Here is a 19,563-nt window from a genome sequence, read left to right as displayed (position 1 = left end):
CATCTGCATCTAGCATCATTTTATTGCAAAATGTAAAACATAGGCAGCAATGCTAGTAATGAAAGACCAGAGCCAGTTCCCAAGAGCATCAACAGAAGACAATAACTGAACATACTGGGAACTGAAAAAAGACCCAAAAGATCCCACGATAATGTGGGTCTGATTTTTGAAAAGTACTTGTGATCTGGGCAGATGAAAATACTGTAGCTTCTTTGGATTAATATTGTCATCATGCTTCTTCGTCACACAGTACTTGACACCAGTTTCAAAGGGGTTGATTAACCGCATTTCCTGCTATAAAGGAGATCCCATGAACACAATTCACAACAGATTCCAAAGAAGAAACAACTTGGAAAAATTGTAAAGGTAAAAACACTGTGTATTTTCAGTTTAAAAACAAAATAAATTAACAATAAAAAGACTGTGAATATTCAGTAGTTTTAAACCATAGCCTAATCCGCTAAGGGGTTGTTGAGTTAGCATCCTTATTGAATGGCGGTGTGCAACTTGCATTGCACCAGGGAAGAGGGCTTGGACTGATTTTCTAAATTGTATTTCCCTCTCGTTCTGTGTGAAAGGTGAGCACTGCCACTATAGCTCTCGCCACAGCTGAAGAAATTCACCGTGTTTTTTGCATTGAGCTGAAAGGACCAGGACACTGTGGAAAGGGTAGTGGGAATGATGGTAGTGTCTCAAGGGAGAGACGTGGAGGTTTCCTATCCTTGCCCTGTGCATGTTGCATGGGCACATGGAGGGTCAGTCACATTGCAACCTTCACATTGTCTTATAAAAGGGAAATCAGATTATTATTTCCTAAGCTATTTTGCAGCTTCAAGGATCTTGAGGAAGTAAAATAGACCCCTTTTTTTGCATGGGTGGTGATGCTTACAGGGCTTTTTTAGAAAACAAAACTGAAAACCAAACGGTGTTTGCCACCCCTTCATCCTGCATGATAGAAGGTAGGATCCTACAGCAATACCTGAACTTTTAGACAATATGTACCTGCTCCACAGAATTGAAAAGCACTGGAATTAGGGCAGTCGGTGCCTTAGAATGCAAAATTATTTCCCGTTGAAAACTCAGTGACCTTCTGCAGAAGTCTAGGGAGGTAACTGAAGGCATCCAAGCTGGATTTTATAGGTGACTATTCCTCTCTGTGCAAGCAAAACCTGTATACCCTCCCCCAGAGTTTCATTGTCTTACGAAGATGATTCTCAAAACATGGCAAAATCTAAGAGGTAAAAATTGAGTACCAAGAAATATAAAGAATACCAACCACACGTCTTGGCTCAGTTGTGTCATCAAGGCCACAGAATGAATGCTAGTGAAAAAAACAAAAAAAGGAACAAAAACTATAACATAAGATCAAAAGAAAATGAGGAAAAAAGAAAAGAAAAAAGATGTAAGATATGTAATATGAAATCCAATGACATTACTTTACAGCAGTTAGTCTTACATCAATATTAATTGAGTTGATCTGAAAGAGAGATACAATATACCAATCTTACTCTGAAAAAGGGTAACAGGGTACAAAATTCAGTATATGAGGGCAGCTTTACAAACGGTAACATTTGTGGATTATGTAACTTCAGAAATATTAGGCTCAGCTCTGCGACACCATTAAGCAAGTACTTATAATTACACACCTGAAAGCTTTCCTGAACCAAGACTTACCAAGCCAAGGGCAAAAACTAAGTACAATTTAAGTGGTCGAAAACCAGTTATGAGAAAAGCATGATGTGTTTAAGCAGCACTTGTTCCTCATGTATCAACTTGTAGAAAAAAACTTGAGGTTTTACATTATTCTTTTGTATAGCCTTTAGAAGCAGGACAGTTTGCTCAAGAATCTATAGAGCGAAAATACTGTCATCTTTATGTTCTGCTTTGACAGAATTTTACATAAAACTGAAAAATTTAATCCATTCCTAAAGGAAAGTAAAAAGCTGTACTCATGACACAGTGACTATAAGTGGTGGATTGCCCTTAGCTACAACCAGCAACGAGGCTCGGCTATAAATACTGCCCTTCCTTCAGAAGCGTGAGACTTGTCTCCACAAGAAATTGTTGTGCTCAGTGTCAGTGGCATGTAGGTGTCAGTCTGCACCCACTGACATATTAAACCATCAGAACAATGAAGTAGAAGTGTATCATTCATTGATTCTCTGACAACACAATCTTCCTTCGGGCAGCCAAATTCAGAATGGGATTTAATCCCAAGGAAAATGAATTCAAATGTAATACAGAGAGAAGGAAGCCCTCCACTCATCCAGGAGCTGAAGGATAACAGAAAATGATGAAGCTTTTTTCAGGTCTCCTGCTAACGTGACGTTAAGGCAAAGTGAACATTAATCATTTTACCTCATTACCAGCTTTCTGCTAAGCTTGTGATTAAGCTGTTTCTTTTCTAGTACTTTTCCCCATCCATTGCAATGATGAACCAGCACAGATAATGCTAACTTCCATTTTCAAAATTAGCAGTCTGTCTAATCTGATACCTATGCTGTAAACTGTAACGGCAGTGATTAAAGGTTTACATTTTGGCAATAGCAACGTCTAGAGATTTCAATGTTTTAGAATAGGTGGATAAACACTAATACTTGCAATAATTGACATGTAGAGATATCACCTATCCCTCAAGGTTTCTTTACCTTGAGGAGTCAACTGTAGCATCTTAGACATCACTGGCTGCTAGGCAGGAACATCTTCAGGTATAGAAGTGGTCTGAGGCAGAAGAGGGCAAAGGCAGCAAAAGAGCTCTTTAAGGGGTAGATGCTGCCTATGTTTCTCTGCTGGTGGAAACGGGGACCGCTGCCTCCCCGATGGATACAGACAGACTAGCCCCAGCCAGGGAGTAGTGGGAGTGATGTAAAGTGACAGCAACAGCAGCAGACAGCCCAGCTCCTTACTGTTCTTCTCCCGGCTCTTCCACAAACCCAGCTGGATATCATAGTTCAAAAAGTGCAGGATGAGGTAGTGCAGAAGGGAGATGACTACTGTGGGAGCAGAAGGGGCCAAGGAAGCTGCTGAGGGAATTGGAGCAGCTGCTAGAAGTGCAATACCCCAGAGGGAGTTTTGCAAACCCCATGGAGCTCTTTCAGCTCCCACTCAGAGTCCTCCAAAAGCCTTCCTTTTGCTCTTTAATCATGTTCTGATCCCAAAAGAGAAAAACAATGAATGAAAACTCCTCTAACTTCTCCAGGCAGCCCAGCAGCAGGTTTGTACCCAATATGTACCAGAGAAAATGAACCTGAGATGATGTGACTCATCTTGGGATCTAGCCACAGGTTTATCAAAAGCAACGTAACTAAAAACTTTTGCGAGAGCTTAGAGAAAGCCCCAGTGTCAGCCTATGCCCTGCAGAAGAGCTTAAACTCCACAGATGTGGGAAACACTTGAGCTCACGGTCCAGGAGCCTCGTGCCATCTCTTGCTTGGGACCACAGTGACCCAAATGCATTTGCTGTCTTAAGCCTCAATCAGAGCTTCTTCAATAGAGGAGAAAATCTGGAACCAGGAATTTAATTTCAAACTTGTTTCTATCTTAAAGCAAGAAATATTTTGTTTGCAGTGTTTGCCACACACGCCTCATTAACTTTTTTTTTTTTTAATTTTCAGTATTGGCAAGTTTTGCAAAGCAGTGTTATCTGAAGAACAGGGCTGAGCTAACAGCTTCTTCAGAGACAAATCTTCGTGTTGTTTCTTCATCTAAACCACAGCAAATCCTCCCCCTTCCAGTCTAGTGTCTTTCCAGTCCCCTTGATTCCTTTCTGTACTTGACAGAAAACCCAGACAGCAAATAATTTTGAGCAGATTAGAGACGGAGCTTCATTTCATGCAGCAATGACTTGAACTCAAACTTTATCTTTCTTGTTTTAAAATAGATTTCATGATATTAGGTTAAGTACTATTAACGTAAATGCAACAGAGAAAAATAACTTAGCATGGAAAAAAAAAAAATCCATTGGCATTGCCCAGGCATTTATTTACCTTTTCCTCAATTTCTTTCAGTTGCCTCTTTTGAAGTTCTATTTTATCTTCTAGTTCTCGAATTCGCTGGAACAGAAAAAAGCAAAGCAAAAATTATTGTATCTAATTTGAGAAGTATATGAATCAAAAAGATAAGAAATAGATTTAAAATTAAGAGAGTAAATGCCCATTATTAATGTAATACTTCCTTTTAGTTATATTAGACACGTTCATGGCAGAATTGCTCCACGTTTTCATGAAAGCATGGCATTTTAAAAAAGCTGCACATTTAGAACATTATGTTTACTACCAGGAAGCCTAATCATCACCGCTGATTAATCATAATTTTAACATATGCACACAGACAATTCCAACTAGCACCAAAATTCTCAGAAGCACAACACTTTTCTCTGTAACTTCCAGTACATAGCCAGCCAGTAGATTATACTATTACATTTTATTTTAACTCTCTACTTCCGTTTCCTATAAAACATAAACTCTGCTTCTGGCATCATCACACTATACCAGAAAAACAGAGCACACAGATTTTCAGATCATCACCAAGACACCATCCAGAAATTCAGCTCCATTCTATTACAAGAGCCACCACCCACCAGAGTCAGAGGGATCATCTCCTTCAGCACAGCTCTCCGTATTTTTAAGGATTTTCCTTGTTCAGTTCTGCAAAGGTTCTCCAAAAACATGACTGTTGTTGGGTCCACGTATCTTCTCTAATTTCTGTCACCCTGTTTCCTTTCTGCAACTTATGCTTCTTTTCTTTTTCTTTTCCTTTTATTTTGTTTTATTTTTCTAGACTTCTTCATTAAGAAGATGCATTTCATATATATATATACTTTTTGTATATTGTACTTGTTACAGATAAAGTAGGTTCATAAATATTTTTCTTATTGCCAGAAACCTGGAATCTCCTACTAACAGTCACTGGGAATCAAGGAGCAACTTTATACTATCAGCTTTTTTCAGGATTAACTACTTGACCTTTGCCTACAATAGTTAAAGTTATTAATAGTTCCTGAACTTTGGAAGAGGAATTTTCATCTAGTCTGATTTCTATGAATAGGCCAATAAAATTAATGTAGCAGCTGCTGCACCACTCCCAAATATTTTTATTACTCCCAAATTGACTTGAACAATAGTGTCTCTTTCAAAACAACATCCAATCATTATTTATAAACCTGTGTGATCGGCCGACGTCAATAGTTGATTACCTCCATTCAATTCAAAGACTTCAAATAGTGGGAAATGCCCCACGCTCATGATACCCCGTGACAGTCGCAGCACGGCAGCAGCTGATCCAATGACCATTTTGCGTTGGTTTTGAGAACCACAGAGTTCGGCATCAGCGTTTCAAGTCTAACCTGGAGCTACCCCAAAGATGAAGCCCATCCAACCCTGCAGTTCACCTTGCCTAGGGCATACTAGTCTCCACACAAATATTGCAGACAGGTCACAAGCAATAGCTTTGTTATTGTTGCCGCTGTTTTAAAATAAAAGGATCTGCTTAAATGACTGTTTTGAATATAGTGCAGTCAGAATAAGCCAATCAAACCCTCCACTGTATCATGCTGCATTGCTCAGAGATTTCCCCAGATAATATAGAAGCACAAACCAGATTACCCTCGTGTGACATGAGTGCATGCAGCTTTGCTGACAGTAACAAAAGCCCCGAGCACAGCCGTATTAATTTCGCTTTTCCTCTGTCACATTTGAATTGATTTATACTTCATCCGCTCCCTGCTCAAGGCAAGTCTATCTCTTAAGCGATCATCTTCATACACTAGATGTACCAGGAATATTATAAGCACTGTAAAAAGCCATGGGATGGGAAGCAGGCAGATGTAATCACCTCTGAGGACTCTGGTCCATCAGATTACACTCCTGTTTCTCTCCCACTCATCTCAGTTATGCTGATGCCTACTTCCAACCACATCCCACATCTGAGTGACACACTTCAATTCCCTGGGGGTCCTGCTATGCTCTGTGATAAAATTTGACCATGGTGAGATAAACGGAGAGAAGCAATACTTTCAAATACCATTTTCACCTTCAAGATTTATCATGTGAGATATTTTTTCATTATCTGCTGAGAACTCGCCCCCAGAAAAAAAGGAAAATAAAAAAACCCTGAAACATCTGGTTGCTTTCTCACCTCAGGGTTTACAGCAAGTGTTATTTTATGAAAGAACATGTTAATTAGGATAAGACAGCATTTTTCAGACTTGGGAATTCTGTTAATTAACTAAAAATGTAGATGTTATTATCCCCTTATGAATTTTTAATCTTTTCAAAAGATTACAGCTATTCAGCTATTCATAATAGCTCTAAATTCCCACCCATAACCCATCATAATTGTTGAATTTTGAGACAAAAAAAAGGTTAGAGAACAGTTTTTAAGGGGAAGAAATACATGTTTTCCTAAAAATCACTTTGAATACAAAGACAATCTAGCAATCGAAAAGGGAATACGCATAGGGTTGAATTTCTTAGCAGTGAAAATCTCAAAAAATCCTCCAAACAACTAGATTTATGTCAGTAAGGCAGATATATACAGGGTGGATACGCTCCGTAGGGACGATATTTACATGTAGACCTGTTCCAGACTTGCCATCTGAGGATAATATGTTGAAGACAGGTGACTAGTGTTTAAATAGCTAGTGTTCCCCCTATATGAGTGGAAATCACAATGACAGAAGACTTACACTGCAAATTAGTAAGATTTTGGAAGGAACTTCTTTACTACAGAAATTAAGAGTTCAAACCTAGACAGGTCAGAATTTGTTCTAAAACACAACCGTGGGATGGAGTTTTTCATCAGGTATGAAAGCCTGCGTTTTTTATTTCCAGTTGTTTACTTGCTTTCCCCTGGAATATTGTAGGGGGGATTATCCATGAGGATTAAGTGGGCGTAGCTATTCCCATCAATATCCTCTGATTGCACAGGGTCAGCACTGGAAGATAACCAGCCTAGCTCAGCTATTTGTATATCTCCTGAAAAATCCAATTTAACTCATTCATTTCCATTTAACTGCAGAGATAGCCTTAAAATATATACATATATACTTAATATATTGGCAGGAAAAAACAGATTTGCATCTGCATACAGTGTTTAACACATAAAAATAATTATTTTCCCCCATTGTACCTATCTGCATTTACAGCATTATCTTGATCATACAAAGATAACAATTTCCAAAAATATGACTTTAAAAAGTACATGTAAGCTACATTCAATAATCCTAGCTTTAACAAAAAAAAAAAAAAAATCTTCTAGAAGTAGCATGAGGTGTTCCTCAGTCAAAGGTTATATTAAACTCCCGAGAAGAAAATTACACAAAAATTGCACATACTAATTAAGACCAAAGGCAGGACTGCTTGAGATTCAGTATAAGCATTTACATCTTTATCTACTATTCCTTTTATTTGCAAGAATTAGCAATCAAGAAGCTGTGGACTCACTCTCAGGTTTTCAAAACTTGATTAGATGCTTTTCGGTGAATTCTGATTTGCTTATATTTGCAAAGCATAATTGTGACAACAAATTATGTAGAACTATTTTATTGTTATCATGAAATTCTACCTGCCTTCATGCTTCAGGACGTAAACTGATGATCAGTTAGTCAAGCTTTTTCTACTATGTCATATAGAGTTGTGCTATTAAAGATGCATTCAGCTCCATCCTTGACAAGGCTCTCAGGAACCTTGCAGGGTAAATCCAGTGCATTTCCAACTGCACAAAAAAATGTGCAAGGAAGCAACAAAATCTACTATGTCTTGCTGTCAAACCCATCTTGGCTGAGAAGAAAGTCACGGGCCGTTCTTTTGTTTATTTTCTTTTTTCAAAAAGGGAGGGATGGGAGATATGGCTAGACAACCTAAAATCAGGAGAGTGTTGGTTTCCTTGAAACCCCCTAGCACCCCCGCCAGTCAGAGTGAAGATTAGTGACAAAGTGTAGCAGTGTTCTGCTGGGTTCTAGCAATTCCCATGCTCCTACGGATAATAGCTGCCCCTCAGTCACGTGAGTGCACCTTTTTGGGACTGACAGGATTAATGAGAACAACATTGTGTTGTCAAACCACAGCGCCATGCAAAGGAGCTACTGTAGGCAAACAAAGACCCACAGTCAGACAAAAATAGTGCAATGAGAATGCAACCGTGAAAGAGAAGAGCGCAAATGTTAGGGACATGGATTCTTAATGCTGTCCACCTTGCCCGCATTCAAAACCAACGTGCCAAAACGATGAATACTGATTTGTCATTGATTTTACTACGATAGCAAATAAAACCTCACAAAACTTCTGGACGACGGATGGGTAGATTTGTGAATACTCCCTGCTACTGCCTTCACCCCCATGGAGCTCTCTTGAGTTTTGGAAAGAGGGTTGGATGAGCATCCATTTCTGTATGGCCGGCGCCTACTTGATAAATCATCCTTCCACTAGCAATGAAGTTTGCTGCCGCTTGCGAGCAAGTGCTTGCAAGCAGCCAGAAAGCAGCAGGGGCTGAAAAGGCCCTACTGCTGTACTGAGTTAACAGCAGATGGCTCTGCCGGCCAAGCTACGGCTGGAACAGCATCTTCAGCTCTGTCAGGAACGAGGCTCAGCCGTGAAATTCATTTGCATTTCCAGACAGCTACATGAACAGACTTTTACGTTCCATTATAAAATTTTTCTTAATAGTAGTTACTGTGTTACTCACAGCAATTCTGACCTTCCCCAGAAGGTGAGGCTCCAAGTTTGCATGGAGCGCTGCTGTATAGGTAGCATGCTGCCTGAGCTGGCCTACGCGGGACCGATTCAGGTGTCTCTGCACCGACAACTCAGTTTTCCTGACAGGTGGATAATTTCCCTAGAGACTGTTGTTTTCCAAATACATCCAAATTCAGCAAGAAGCTGGATAGGTGCGAATTAGGGCTTGTCCCCCCAAGAAAGTGGCAGGGCAATCAGCCCAGCTGAAGTGCATCTATACTAATGCACGCAGCATGGGAAATAAACAGGAGGAGCTGGAGGCCATTGTACAGCAAGGAAACTATGATATAGTCGCCATCACAGAAACGTGGTGGGAGGACACGCACAAGTGGAGTGCTGTAATGGATGGCTACCAACTCTTCAAAAAGGATAGGCAAGGAAGAAGAGGTGGTGGGGTGGCCCTCTATGTTAGGGGCAGTTTTGAATGCCAGGAACTTAACAGTGTGGATGACAACACTGAGTGTGTATGGATAAAAATTAAGGGGAAGGCTAATAAGGCAGACATCGTGATGGGAGTTTGTTATAGACCTCCTAATCAGGATGTAGAAGCCGATGAAGTATTATACAAACAGCTGGCAGAGGTCTCACAATCATCTGCCCTTGTTCTTGTGGGGGACTTCAACTTCCCAGACGTCTGCTGGAAATACAATGCAGCAGAGAGGGAACAGTCATGGAGGTTCCTGGAGTGTGTGGAAGACAACTTCCTAACACAGCTGGTGAAGGAACCAACTAGGGGAAGTGCCCTACTGGACCTACTGTTTGTTAACAGAGAAGGTCTTGTGGAGGATGTAAAGGTTGGAGGTCGCCTTGGGCACAGTGATCACGAAATGATAGAATTTTCAATTCTTGATCACGTAAGGCGGGGAGCCAGCAGAACTGCCACCTTGGATTTCCGAAGGGCAGACTTTAGCCTGTTTAGGAGCATGGTCGAGTGTGTCCCTTGGGAGGCAGTTTTGAAGAGCAAAGGTGCCCAGGAAGGCTGGGCATACTTCAAGCAGGTGCTCTTAAAAGCTCAGGAGAAGGCCATCCCCTTGTCTCGAAAAACGAGCAGACGGGGAAGACGACCAGCCTGGCTAAATAGAGAACTTTGGCTGGACCTCAGGAAAAAAAGAAAAGTTTACATTCTCTGGAAAAGGGGGTTGGCAACTTATGAGGATTATCAAGATATAACAAAGCAATGTAGGGGGAAAATGAGAAGGGCCAAAGCTCAATCAGAACTCAGCTTGGCCACTGCAGTCAAAGACAATAAGAAAAGGTTCTTTGAATATATCAATAGAAAAAGGAAGACTAGGGAAAATGTGGGCCCGCTGGTGAATGAGACAGGTGCCCTAGTGGTGGAGGACGCAGAGAAGGCAGAGTTACTGAATGCCTTCTTTTCTTCGGTCTTCACTGCTAAAGCTGTCCCTCATGAATCCCACCCTCTGAAGGCAAAAGGGGAGGTCTGGAGAGTGGAAGATTTTCCCTCAGTTGAGGAAGACCGGGTCAGAGACCACTTGGCCAAGCTGGACATTCATAAGTCCATGGGCCCTGATGGCATGCATCCGCGAGTGCTGAGAGAGCTGGCGGATGTTATTGCTGGACCACTCTCCATCGTCTTTGAACGATCATGGAGAACAGGAGAGGTGCCTGAGGACTGGAGGAAGGCCGACATCACTCCAATCTTCAAAAAAGGCAAGAAGGAGGACCCAGGGAACTACAGACCGGTTAGTCTCACCTCTGTCCCTGGGAAGGTATTGGAGCGACTCATTCTGGATGTCATCTCCAATCACGTTGAGGAACAGGAAGTTATTGGAAGTGGTCAACATGGATTTACCAAGGGTAAATCGTGCTTGACCAATCTGATAGCTTTCTATGATGTTATAACTGGTTGGCTGGATGAGGGGAAAGTCGTGGATGTCATCTACCTTGACTTTAGCAAGGCTTTTGACACTGTCTCCCATGACATCCTCATTAGGAAGCTGAGGAAGTATGGGCTAGATGAGGTGACAGTGAGGTGGATTGAGAGTTGGCTGCGGGACAGGACTCAGAGGGTTGTGATCGGCGGCGCAGAGTCTAGTTGGAGGCCTGTAACCAGTGGTGTCCCCCAGGGGTCAATACTCGGTCCTATTTTGTTTAATATATTCATTAATGACCTGGATGAGGGGACAGAGTGTATCCTCAGCAAGTTTGCTGATGATACCAAACTGGGTGGGGTGGCTGACACCCCAGAGGGCTGTGCTGCCATCCAGCGTGACCTGGACAGGCTGGAGAGCTGGGCAGAGAAGAACCTAATGAGGTTCAACAAAACCAAGTGCAAGGTCCTGCACCTGGGGAGGAAGAATGCTAGGCACCAGTACAGGTTAGGGGCTTACCTGCTGGGAGATAGCTTGGAGGAGAAGGATCTGGGGGTTGTGGTAGACAATAAATTATCCATGGCCCAGCAATGTGCCCTTGTCGCCAAAAAGGCCAATGGAATCCTGGGCTGCATAGGGAAGAGTGTGGCCAGTAGGTCGAGGGAGGTCATTCTCCCCCTCTACTCGGCACTGGTGAGGCCACAACTGGAATACTGTGTCCAGTTTTGGGCTCCCCAGTTCAAGAGGGACAGGGAACTGCTGGAGCGAGTCCAGCGAAGGGCAACTAAGATGATTAAGGGCTTGGAGCATCTGCCTTATGAGGAAAGGCTGAGAGAGCTGGGACTCTTTAGCCTGGAGAAGAGAAGGCTGAGGGGAGACCTTATTATGGCGTACAAGTATCTAAAGGGTGGGTTGAAGAAGGATGGAGCCAGGCTCTTTTCATTGGTTCCAAGTGACAGGACGAGGGGCAATGGGCACAAGTTAGAACACAGGAAGTTCCGTTCAAATACACGGAAACAGTTCTTTACGGTTCGGGTGACAGAGCACTGGAACAGGCTGCCCAGGGAGGTTGTGGAGTCCCCTTCCCTGGAGATTTTCAAGACCCGCCTGGATGCAGTCCTGAGTAATGTGCTCTAGGCAATCCTGATTTAGCAGGGGAGTTGGACTAGATGATCTCTTGAGGTCCCTTCCAACTCTGATAATTCTGTGATTCTGTGATTCTGTGATTCTGTGATAACCTGACACGTAAATTCATTATTGTCATGAATCCCATGTACAAAGGTGCAAAAAAAAAAGGGATAATACAGTTTTAAAAACGGAATTAAAGGCAGTGGATCCCTTGCAGAGCATTCAAATCAGAGGTCAGGTCCAACGGAATGATATTAATGCATTGCCAGCAGAGAACTGGATAGGTACTGATTTCAAGAGGGCAATTTCTGTAGTTTTTAGCATGGTCTGGCTCCTGTGGCTACACTGCAATCTCAAGGTTGCAAGCAACATCGCTAGGACATCTGAGGGATCAAGGCTTAGGTGAAATGCAAGCAGCATAACAGTGGACGTGTGCCTGGAAATACTACTCTACTTTCACTAACAGAGAAATCCCAAGAACACAGGCTTAGAAAACTCCGCTTGCATTATGGAGCAAAGAAGTACAAATAATAAAACTGCTAGTGGAAACGATAGTATTGCACTTCTGTTACTTAACACCATTGAATGGTTTAGCCAAAAGGAAAAAATTGCTCTATTAAAAAAAAGTTAATTCTATTCCCACACAGTACACATGAAGTACATGTGCCCAACTTGTGTTATAATAGCAATCCATCTACATTAAGTGCTGTTTCCAATAATACAGCACCCATTGTAAAGGAGCGGTGAAATAAATGGAAATCCTTCCACTGAGCTCAGCGAGCCCTGGATTGCAGTCTCAGAGCCATCATTTTTCTGCTGGAGGCAATAAATCAGCCCAGTAATGATTTATCGTCATTTTGAGAGTTTGTCGTGGGAGGAACTTCAGCATTACAAAGAAACAGAATTGATCTGAGGTGTAATGAAGTGCCCTACTACTATAAGATGCTAGGTCCAAATTTCCTTCACCAAGTAACCAAAATGTGTGTATTTCCTCATTTGTTTTAGTTTTTCTTTCCTGGTACCTCAAATTCTGATGAGAAATTGACTGTTTCTGTACAATAACACGGTCCCTTACAAACATTCTGCTTTTTTGACCTGATCTCCCAGCTACCTTTTTAGTAGCAAACACAGATTCTGGGAGTTTTGGTGTTTTCTGTTTATTGGATAGTGATGCAGGCTAGATGAAGCAGACTTCTTGATTCGGGCCTTTTGTCCTCTCCAATTCACTCATAGCATTAGGCAGTCATTCACAGTCCTGAACTTACATCTTTGGTGGCTTTAAATCCTCATGGAGCTTTGCTAAATGGGGAAAATGCTACCAGGAAAGGAAGCACTGAGACAAATTTCCTCTGCCAGACAAGGATGACCACATCACCCTTCACGTAGGCGTGAAGCTGCAGAACTGATGTTTTGGTTTCCTAGATAAGCGTGTATGTAAAGAGCCCATCCAAACAAACATATTGTTTTTACTGACAGCAACATCAAGAAGATCAATTTATCTGGCTGCAAAATATGCTCCTTGCCATGCTACCATAGTTGTGAAAATACAAGAATGTACTAACCAGGGGGTTTAGAAATCACCTTAATAGTTCCTGTGACACACTCTTATTGGATTTACGTTCATCAGCAAATCCAAGAAAACAATTTGATAATTTTAGCACAAAGCAGACGAAGAAGGATTTGCTAAGCTGCTTATAGCCTCAGCTCTGAAATGTTGGAAAGGTTCGGGTTGATGTACATTTACAGAATAGGCACCATGGATGGACATGAACCAGGTTTTGAATCTTTGAAGGCAGCTTATCATCAAGAACGTGTCTCATTCTGCAGCAGAATTTAGCAAGGGAAATATTTTATCAGTCTGAGAAAGGGAAGAATCAATATTGTTTCTTTATATCATTATTTTAAGCAGCTTCTCAACACTGTTAAGACACAGGTATGTAAGATCTTTAATAATGTGAGCAGCATAACTATGTTACATGTATAAATTTAAACCAAGATGAATATAAACTGACACCTTTAGCTATTATTCAAATCAGTAAGCTGATGGATAAAATTCTTTAATGAAAATAAATATATTATTTTCTTGGGGTTTTTTTTTGTTTGTTTTAAATGAATGCATTTTAACAGCTGTTTAAAAGCCTCTACTGTGTTTACAATACAATTTGCATAGGTAATTGCCACATGCATTTAGTCAAGCCATTGGATCTGCTACTGTAAGGGGTCTGGACTCAGGAATCCAAATGTTCCCTTTACTGCCATATTCCTGGAATGTGATTTTGCATAATGGTCATAAGGAAACGAGCAAGCACACTGTAGCAGCATTAGCTTAAGCTTTTTTTTTTTTTTGCTATCTTGTTTTACTTTATGAATGAAAACTTAATATCATATTAAACTGGATGAAATTTATAACTCCTCATCATTTTTTTATGCTATACCTCTCTGATTCTCAACAAGGTCTTTCTTTACATAGCAGGTAAAAATTTCATTCCTTTCTGTGTTCTGCAGTCTCAACCATGATAATCCAATTAATTGTTACTGAAATAGGAGAATTGTTCTTGTTAATTTTTATCATGCCCTTGTCGTTTCTTTATTTGCCTTCTTGAGGAGAATGAATCTTTTAGAGCTGCACTGATGCATTCCTCAGCATGCAAGTTAATATATTCGATCACATTGGTCTTAGTAAATCAGTGAATTTTATGAATGCATTTAGTTTAAAATAATCATTTTTTATAAGCTGATACTGAATGCCCATATGTACATGAAAATATGGCTTAATTTACTAGTAAACTTGATTTATTGTTTTTTAACACTGAGAGTCTTTTAATTTGTGCTATATTAAAACTACATCATATATTGATATCTAACAGAAGAATATCAACAGTCTTACTGCTTCTCATTACAGAAAAACAATAATTAAAGCCACATTAGCCTTAAATCTACATAGAATGGCTATTTCAAGTCTATGTAAGCTCAGAAGAAGAAACACATTCAACATCTTAAAACTGACTTATTGAGAGCCTACACTCATTATTGAGGTGGGGAGGGAGGGGAATAAAAAAATTAATATAATATTTATTTAGCATTAAATTTAAATTATTTTACATTCTGGTATTTAAATAGCAGATATCCATGTAAGTAATTATCATGATATATGTATGAATTGTGCATAAGAAAACACATTTAATCTTCACTTCTATAACAACCTTCACAACACACTCTTTTTTAGACTTGCCTTTCCTCAGCTCCCACCAGCCTTTCCTAAGAAACATAGGGTATTCGGGATTTCAGAATAGAGGATTTCAGCATTCGAACTTCAGATAAGAGTTTTCTTGACTTGAATTAAGTTGCTCTTAACTTGAGGACAACCTCAATTATATCTCCTTTAGTGCAAAGGGAGCAGACTTTTCAGGTATATTCTGTAGATATTACACCAGTCCTGCTATCATCACGTATTCAGACAAGTAGCATCACCGAGGCAGTTAGCAAAGCGGGCATGGTTTCATCTGAAGCCTAAATATACAGAAAACATACCTAAGGAAGCATTGTAAAATAAATACATAGAAATGACTAAAATGAACTCTCATCTGCTGTGCCTGTCATCTGGGGGAAATTACAGAACTGTACTGTGATATTGTCATTATAGCAGCAATGATGCCTTGAAAGACTCAACGTTCACTCCTGCGTGACAAATCAATACCACAGGTCAACTATGATTAACCTAGTCATGATGTGTTTGATGAATATAGATGACAGGCAGCGATCACATCAGATGCCTTTAAGAGCAATTCATGAATATAAAGAACACATTATCAACAGTAATCTATTATATGCTTAACAGCAAAGCACAGAACATTTCTCAACTGCAAGCATTGGTAATTGCAAGAAAAAAATCACTGGTTGCCCTATGTATTCCTCTTCATGTATAGTTGTATGCAAATAGCTGGGAATGAACTTTGCTAGCACCTTAACGTTTCAGATTTAGAAGAAAAATATTAAAACAGGTCATATCTATATCAATTTGGATGTAAAATGATCTGAGATTCTCCCCACTAATTATTGCGTAAGTAACCTTAGTAGTAATGCTTCCACCTGCTTCCTAAATCATGTGACAAAGCTGTGAGTTTTTGACCAAGGCAGCCTCTCTGGCACAAGGCAACATGCCAGAGGAGTTGATGTCTTTAATTTATCCTCTCTGACACAAGGCAATGTGCCAAAGAGGACAAATTTTAGACAGTACCTCCTCATGCCTATCAATGAGGTACACTGAGCAGAGCATTCTCCCTCTCCCTCTCCCTCTCCCTCTCCCTCTCCCTCTCCCTCTCCCTCTCCCTCTCCCCAGTCATGTTGAACCTTAGTAATTCTCCTTGGGTGAAAAATAGGTGGTCTATCAACCATAACAGATAACACAGCAAAGGGGAGCAGAACAGCTGCTGGATTTATCCAAGATTTACCTGAACACCCACAGTATATCAGGTGGCAAATCTCAGGTTCTACTTCACATTGCTAATTACTAAGTGAAGGTTTTCAAGGAAAAAAAAACACCAAAAAAACAAATATGTATTCCAAATGGCCAAGCCAGTATGATCTTATTGATATGGTGACATCCAACCCTATGGATTTGTAAAAAAACTACTCTCCCAGTGTGAAAAAGGTGTCCTACCTACAAGAGAGCAGGAGAACTCATGGAGGAATGGCATCCACTATAGTGTTTTTTGACCTTTAAGCAGTAAGAACTTGGTTCTTCAGGTCAGGGAAAAAAGAAACTAAGAAACTTAGTGAAGGAAGTTAGCTTGGTGTTTATCGATTTCAAGCTATATTTATATTTTTTTATTTCAGGATCAAAAAAAGATATCGCTGTTTCTGAGTTTTCCTTGGTGACCATGAAAAAAAGTGCCTGAGGAATTGCATTTTCAGTGAATCCTTCTCTATGGCAGTGACATATAGAGGTCAGTTTTGAGTTATACTTGTTTTGTCCTAAAGGATTTTCCTATGCCTTCTTCTAGTAAAATGTGCAAATAAAGTGCCAATTTCTGCTTTTATTAGCAATGAATAACCCAACCTGGTTGTAGAAGTAACTGCTATAGTTTGAAGAAAACATAGTTAAAATATTTACAGCTATATTCCAACTATTTAGAGTTGGAATTTGGATGCCTTCAGCATTCCATAGACTTATATTCAGGTCCAGAACTGAAGCAATGGTTTGTTTTACTCTGTAAAACTGAGCTCCACCCAAGAATATTCTAAACCCAAGCTAGAATAAACCACCCCCAGCTTAGTACAGTACTACAGTGCAACTCAGAGAAAAAAAAAAAGTTTCACACTTTTTTGATGACACAATGAACTAACATATCTTTTCTACTTCTTTTTTTCTTACAATTTTATACCAAGATAAGACTGCTCTGGGAAATTATTGGATTACATTAATAAAATCTGTCTCTCATATCCTTTCTGATTGGCAGCAATCATTTTTGGAACTGAATGTGTGTGTCAATCTGCTGTCCTTCAAGGATTTTCTAGCTTTTCTTTGTATTTAAAATAACTTAAAAGGAAATCAGAATAAATTCTATTTCTATTATAAATTTTCTTCGTGTTTGAATACTGCCAACAGTGCAATTTGAATTAATCCATCCTAATTTAAAGCCTCATTCTGATGACTTTTCGCAGTTTCTCACTCCAGAAGCAGCTACAGTCAAACCAACAGGAATATATTTCAAGTTAGATTCCATTTGGTTTATGTAAAGCATAATCTGACCTTTAAATATTTCTTAATTTCAGCCAATAACACAATCACAATATATTTTTAAGGCAATCTAACCATGATGCTGTGTGGACTTTTTGTGGGTTTGGTTTTTTTTGGCAGTTGTTTTTTGGGGTTGGTTTTTTTTTGGGGGGGGGGGGGGGGGGGTTGATTTTGCTTAATTAAGAAGTTGATATCACTGCTTCAGAAACATGTAATGCTCCATTTGAAATACGTTTTCTCAGAGATTTTTTTTATAACTACACCAACACATTTTTCCTCCCTCTCTCAAAATGGCTTAACATGTTATATACATATAAATAAATAATAATAATAAATACATATCACCCTTCTTAACAGAGCTTGCTAGTAACGATCTTCATATTTTCCAAAATGCACAAAAGTTGTACCACTGCACTGACTAGAGCACAAATGTTACTCTTAAATGAACTCTTGCTAAAAATAAACCAGACACTGGTTTACAAGAGCTTATAATAAGTGTAGTACAATGAGACATTTTTGATGGCAATATATTCAGGAACAGCAGTTGAACTGTACATACCCTATGGCTAGAAGCAAATATCACAAGCTGCTCATGACAGATTTTTAATTAACATATTTTGCCTCCTCCAAATAGAGAGAATGGTGTAAATCAAAGCACCTTCTCTGACTTAAAGGGAGTACTGCCAATATGCTTTAGCTGAGGATCAGCCCCCCAGACCTGCATGTTGCACTCTGGGTTTAATAAAAGCGTTGTATGCCTTAGCAAGCAGATCTAATCACACAGTCTGTCTAATTTGGCTCCACAGAGGCCCGGTTTCCTTAATACACAATGGGTACACATGAATGGTTCCATTTATATACTAATGAACAATAATAATGTGGGGCTATACGCGCCCAAGATGAACAGACCTACCAATGTAAAGCAGAGCCTAACATCCTAAAATATATTTATTTCACTGGAACGAAGTCAATACCCAGTGGCTAAGAACTAAGGCTTTATATCTGAACAAAGAAGCACACATAAAGCAGCACAGGCTCACATTTGGAAAACAATTTACCCACTTCCTTATGCACACCCCTGTCCCGTTCAGACAGTACATTCCTCTGGAAGAACATTTAGCAGCTGTGTAAAACCAGCATCTCACAAGCTAAATCCTTAAAGTCCCTGCATGAAGCAGTCCCCCTATAATGAAACCCTGCAGACCTACCTGCAGCGTTCATCACATGCCTTGCCACTTCTGCGTCCTTGACAGTATGGTCAAGGATCATTGACATGAGAGAACTCCTCCTTCTCCATCGTCATATCTCAGACCACCACTCTGTATGTCTGACACAGAAACTCTGACTCAGAGCAGGTTGCAGCCAGCCAGGATAAGCAGAGTTGTTCTTTTGAAGCCCTTTGTATTAGGCAGACCAGAAGGTCATGGAAGCAAAGAAACAGGCTTTCTGGAACTGATCAAACTTCCAGCCTTTCAGATAATTTGGACTCTTTAATACATGGTTTGTTTCAGGGAAAGTTTGAGAGTGTTTGCAACAAGGACGTTCTGTATTAAGTCTGGCAGGTCCATCATGCTGTCGTATCGTTCTCCGTAACCTCCACTTCAGAGTAAGAAGGGTGGTGCATACTGCAAAGGTACTACAGACTGTACAAATATGACCAGGTCTAGACTACAGTTTTGCCAGAATAAAACGTAACGGGTGCTTGCTAATGCTGCAGTGTCAGCAAAAGAAAAGAGGGGATTCATTTAACGTAGCATCTAGGGATGCACTATGCTTAGAGCAGCTTCATCCGTACCTGAGGACTCTGCCAACACAGATATGTTCTCATTTTTGTAGCATTTCAGCTGCTGTCATCCGCTAGTGTAGACGAATATAATCATACGAGAATTAGCCCTGTGACACTACTGATCCATGCTAGAGGGTTTTGCTTGTTTGTGTTTAAGCCATGGACATTTGCATATAACTACGAGGTTATCAGTGTTCATCACTGGTCCCATAAGGACCCACAAATACAGCCTTCAAGAAGAAAACAACTGAGAAGAAGAAACTGAGCAAAAGATTTCAAGTGCAATCCGTTAATCTCCCATATCCCAGGCAAATTAACTACCACCTTTGCCTTTGTCTTTTCTGT

General features: G+C 40.2%; 1 protein-coding gene across 1 annotated transcript in view; it reads right to left on the bottom strand.

The window, feature by feature from the left end:
• Positions 1 to 1,301: 1,301 nt before the first annotated feature.
• JAKMIP1 (janus kinase and microtubule interacting protein 1) overlaps positions 1,302 to 19,563 on the bottom strand; it is a gene marked incomplete at its 3' end in the record, with an annotated part of 93,779 nt that continues 75,517 nt past the window's right edge. Inside the window, exons 20-21 of the mRNA XM_082482215.1 lie at positions 3,987 to 4,052; positions 1,302 to 1,352 (exon numbers count right to left, since the gene is read on the bottom strand). Of these exons, the coding sequence (XP_082338341.1) occupies positions 1,302 to 1,352; positions 3,987 to 4,052 (117 nt within the window). The remainder of the gene's footprint in view (positions 1,353 to 3,986; positions 4,053 to 19,563) is intronic.

The sequence above is a fragment of the Vanellus vanellus genome, assembly GCF_965231255.1.
Source record: "Vanellus vanellus genome assembly, chromosome: 4".
Taxonomy (NCBI): domain Eukaryota; kingdom Metazoa; phylum Chordata; class Aves; order Charadriiformes; family Charadriidae; genus Vanellus; species Vanellus vanellus.
This window is presented reverse-complemented; position numbering and strand designations above follow the sequence as displayed.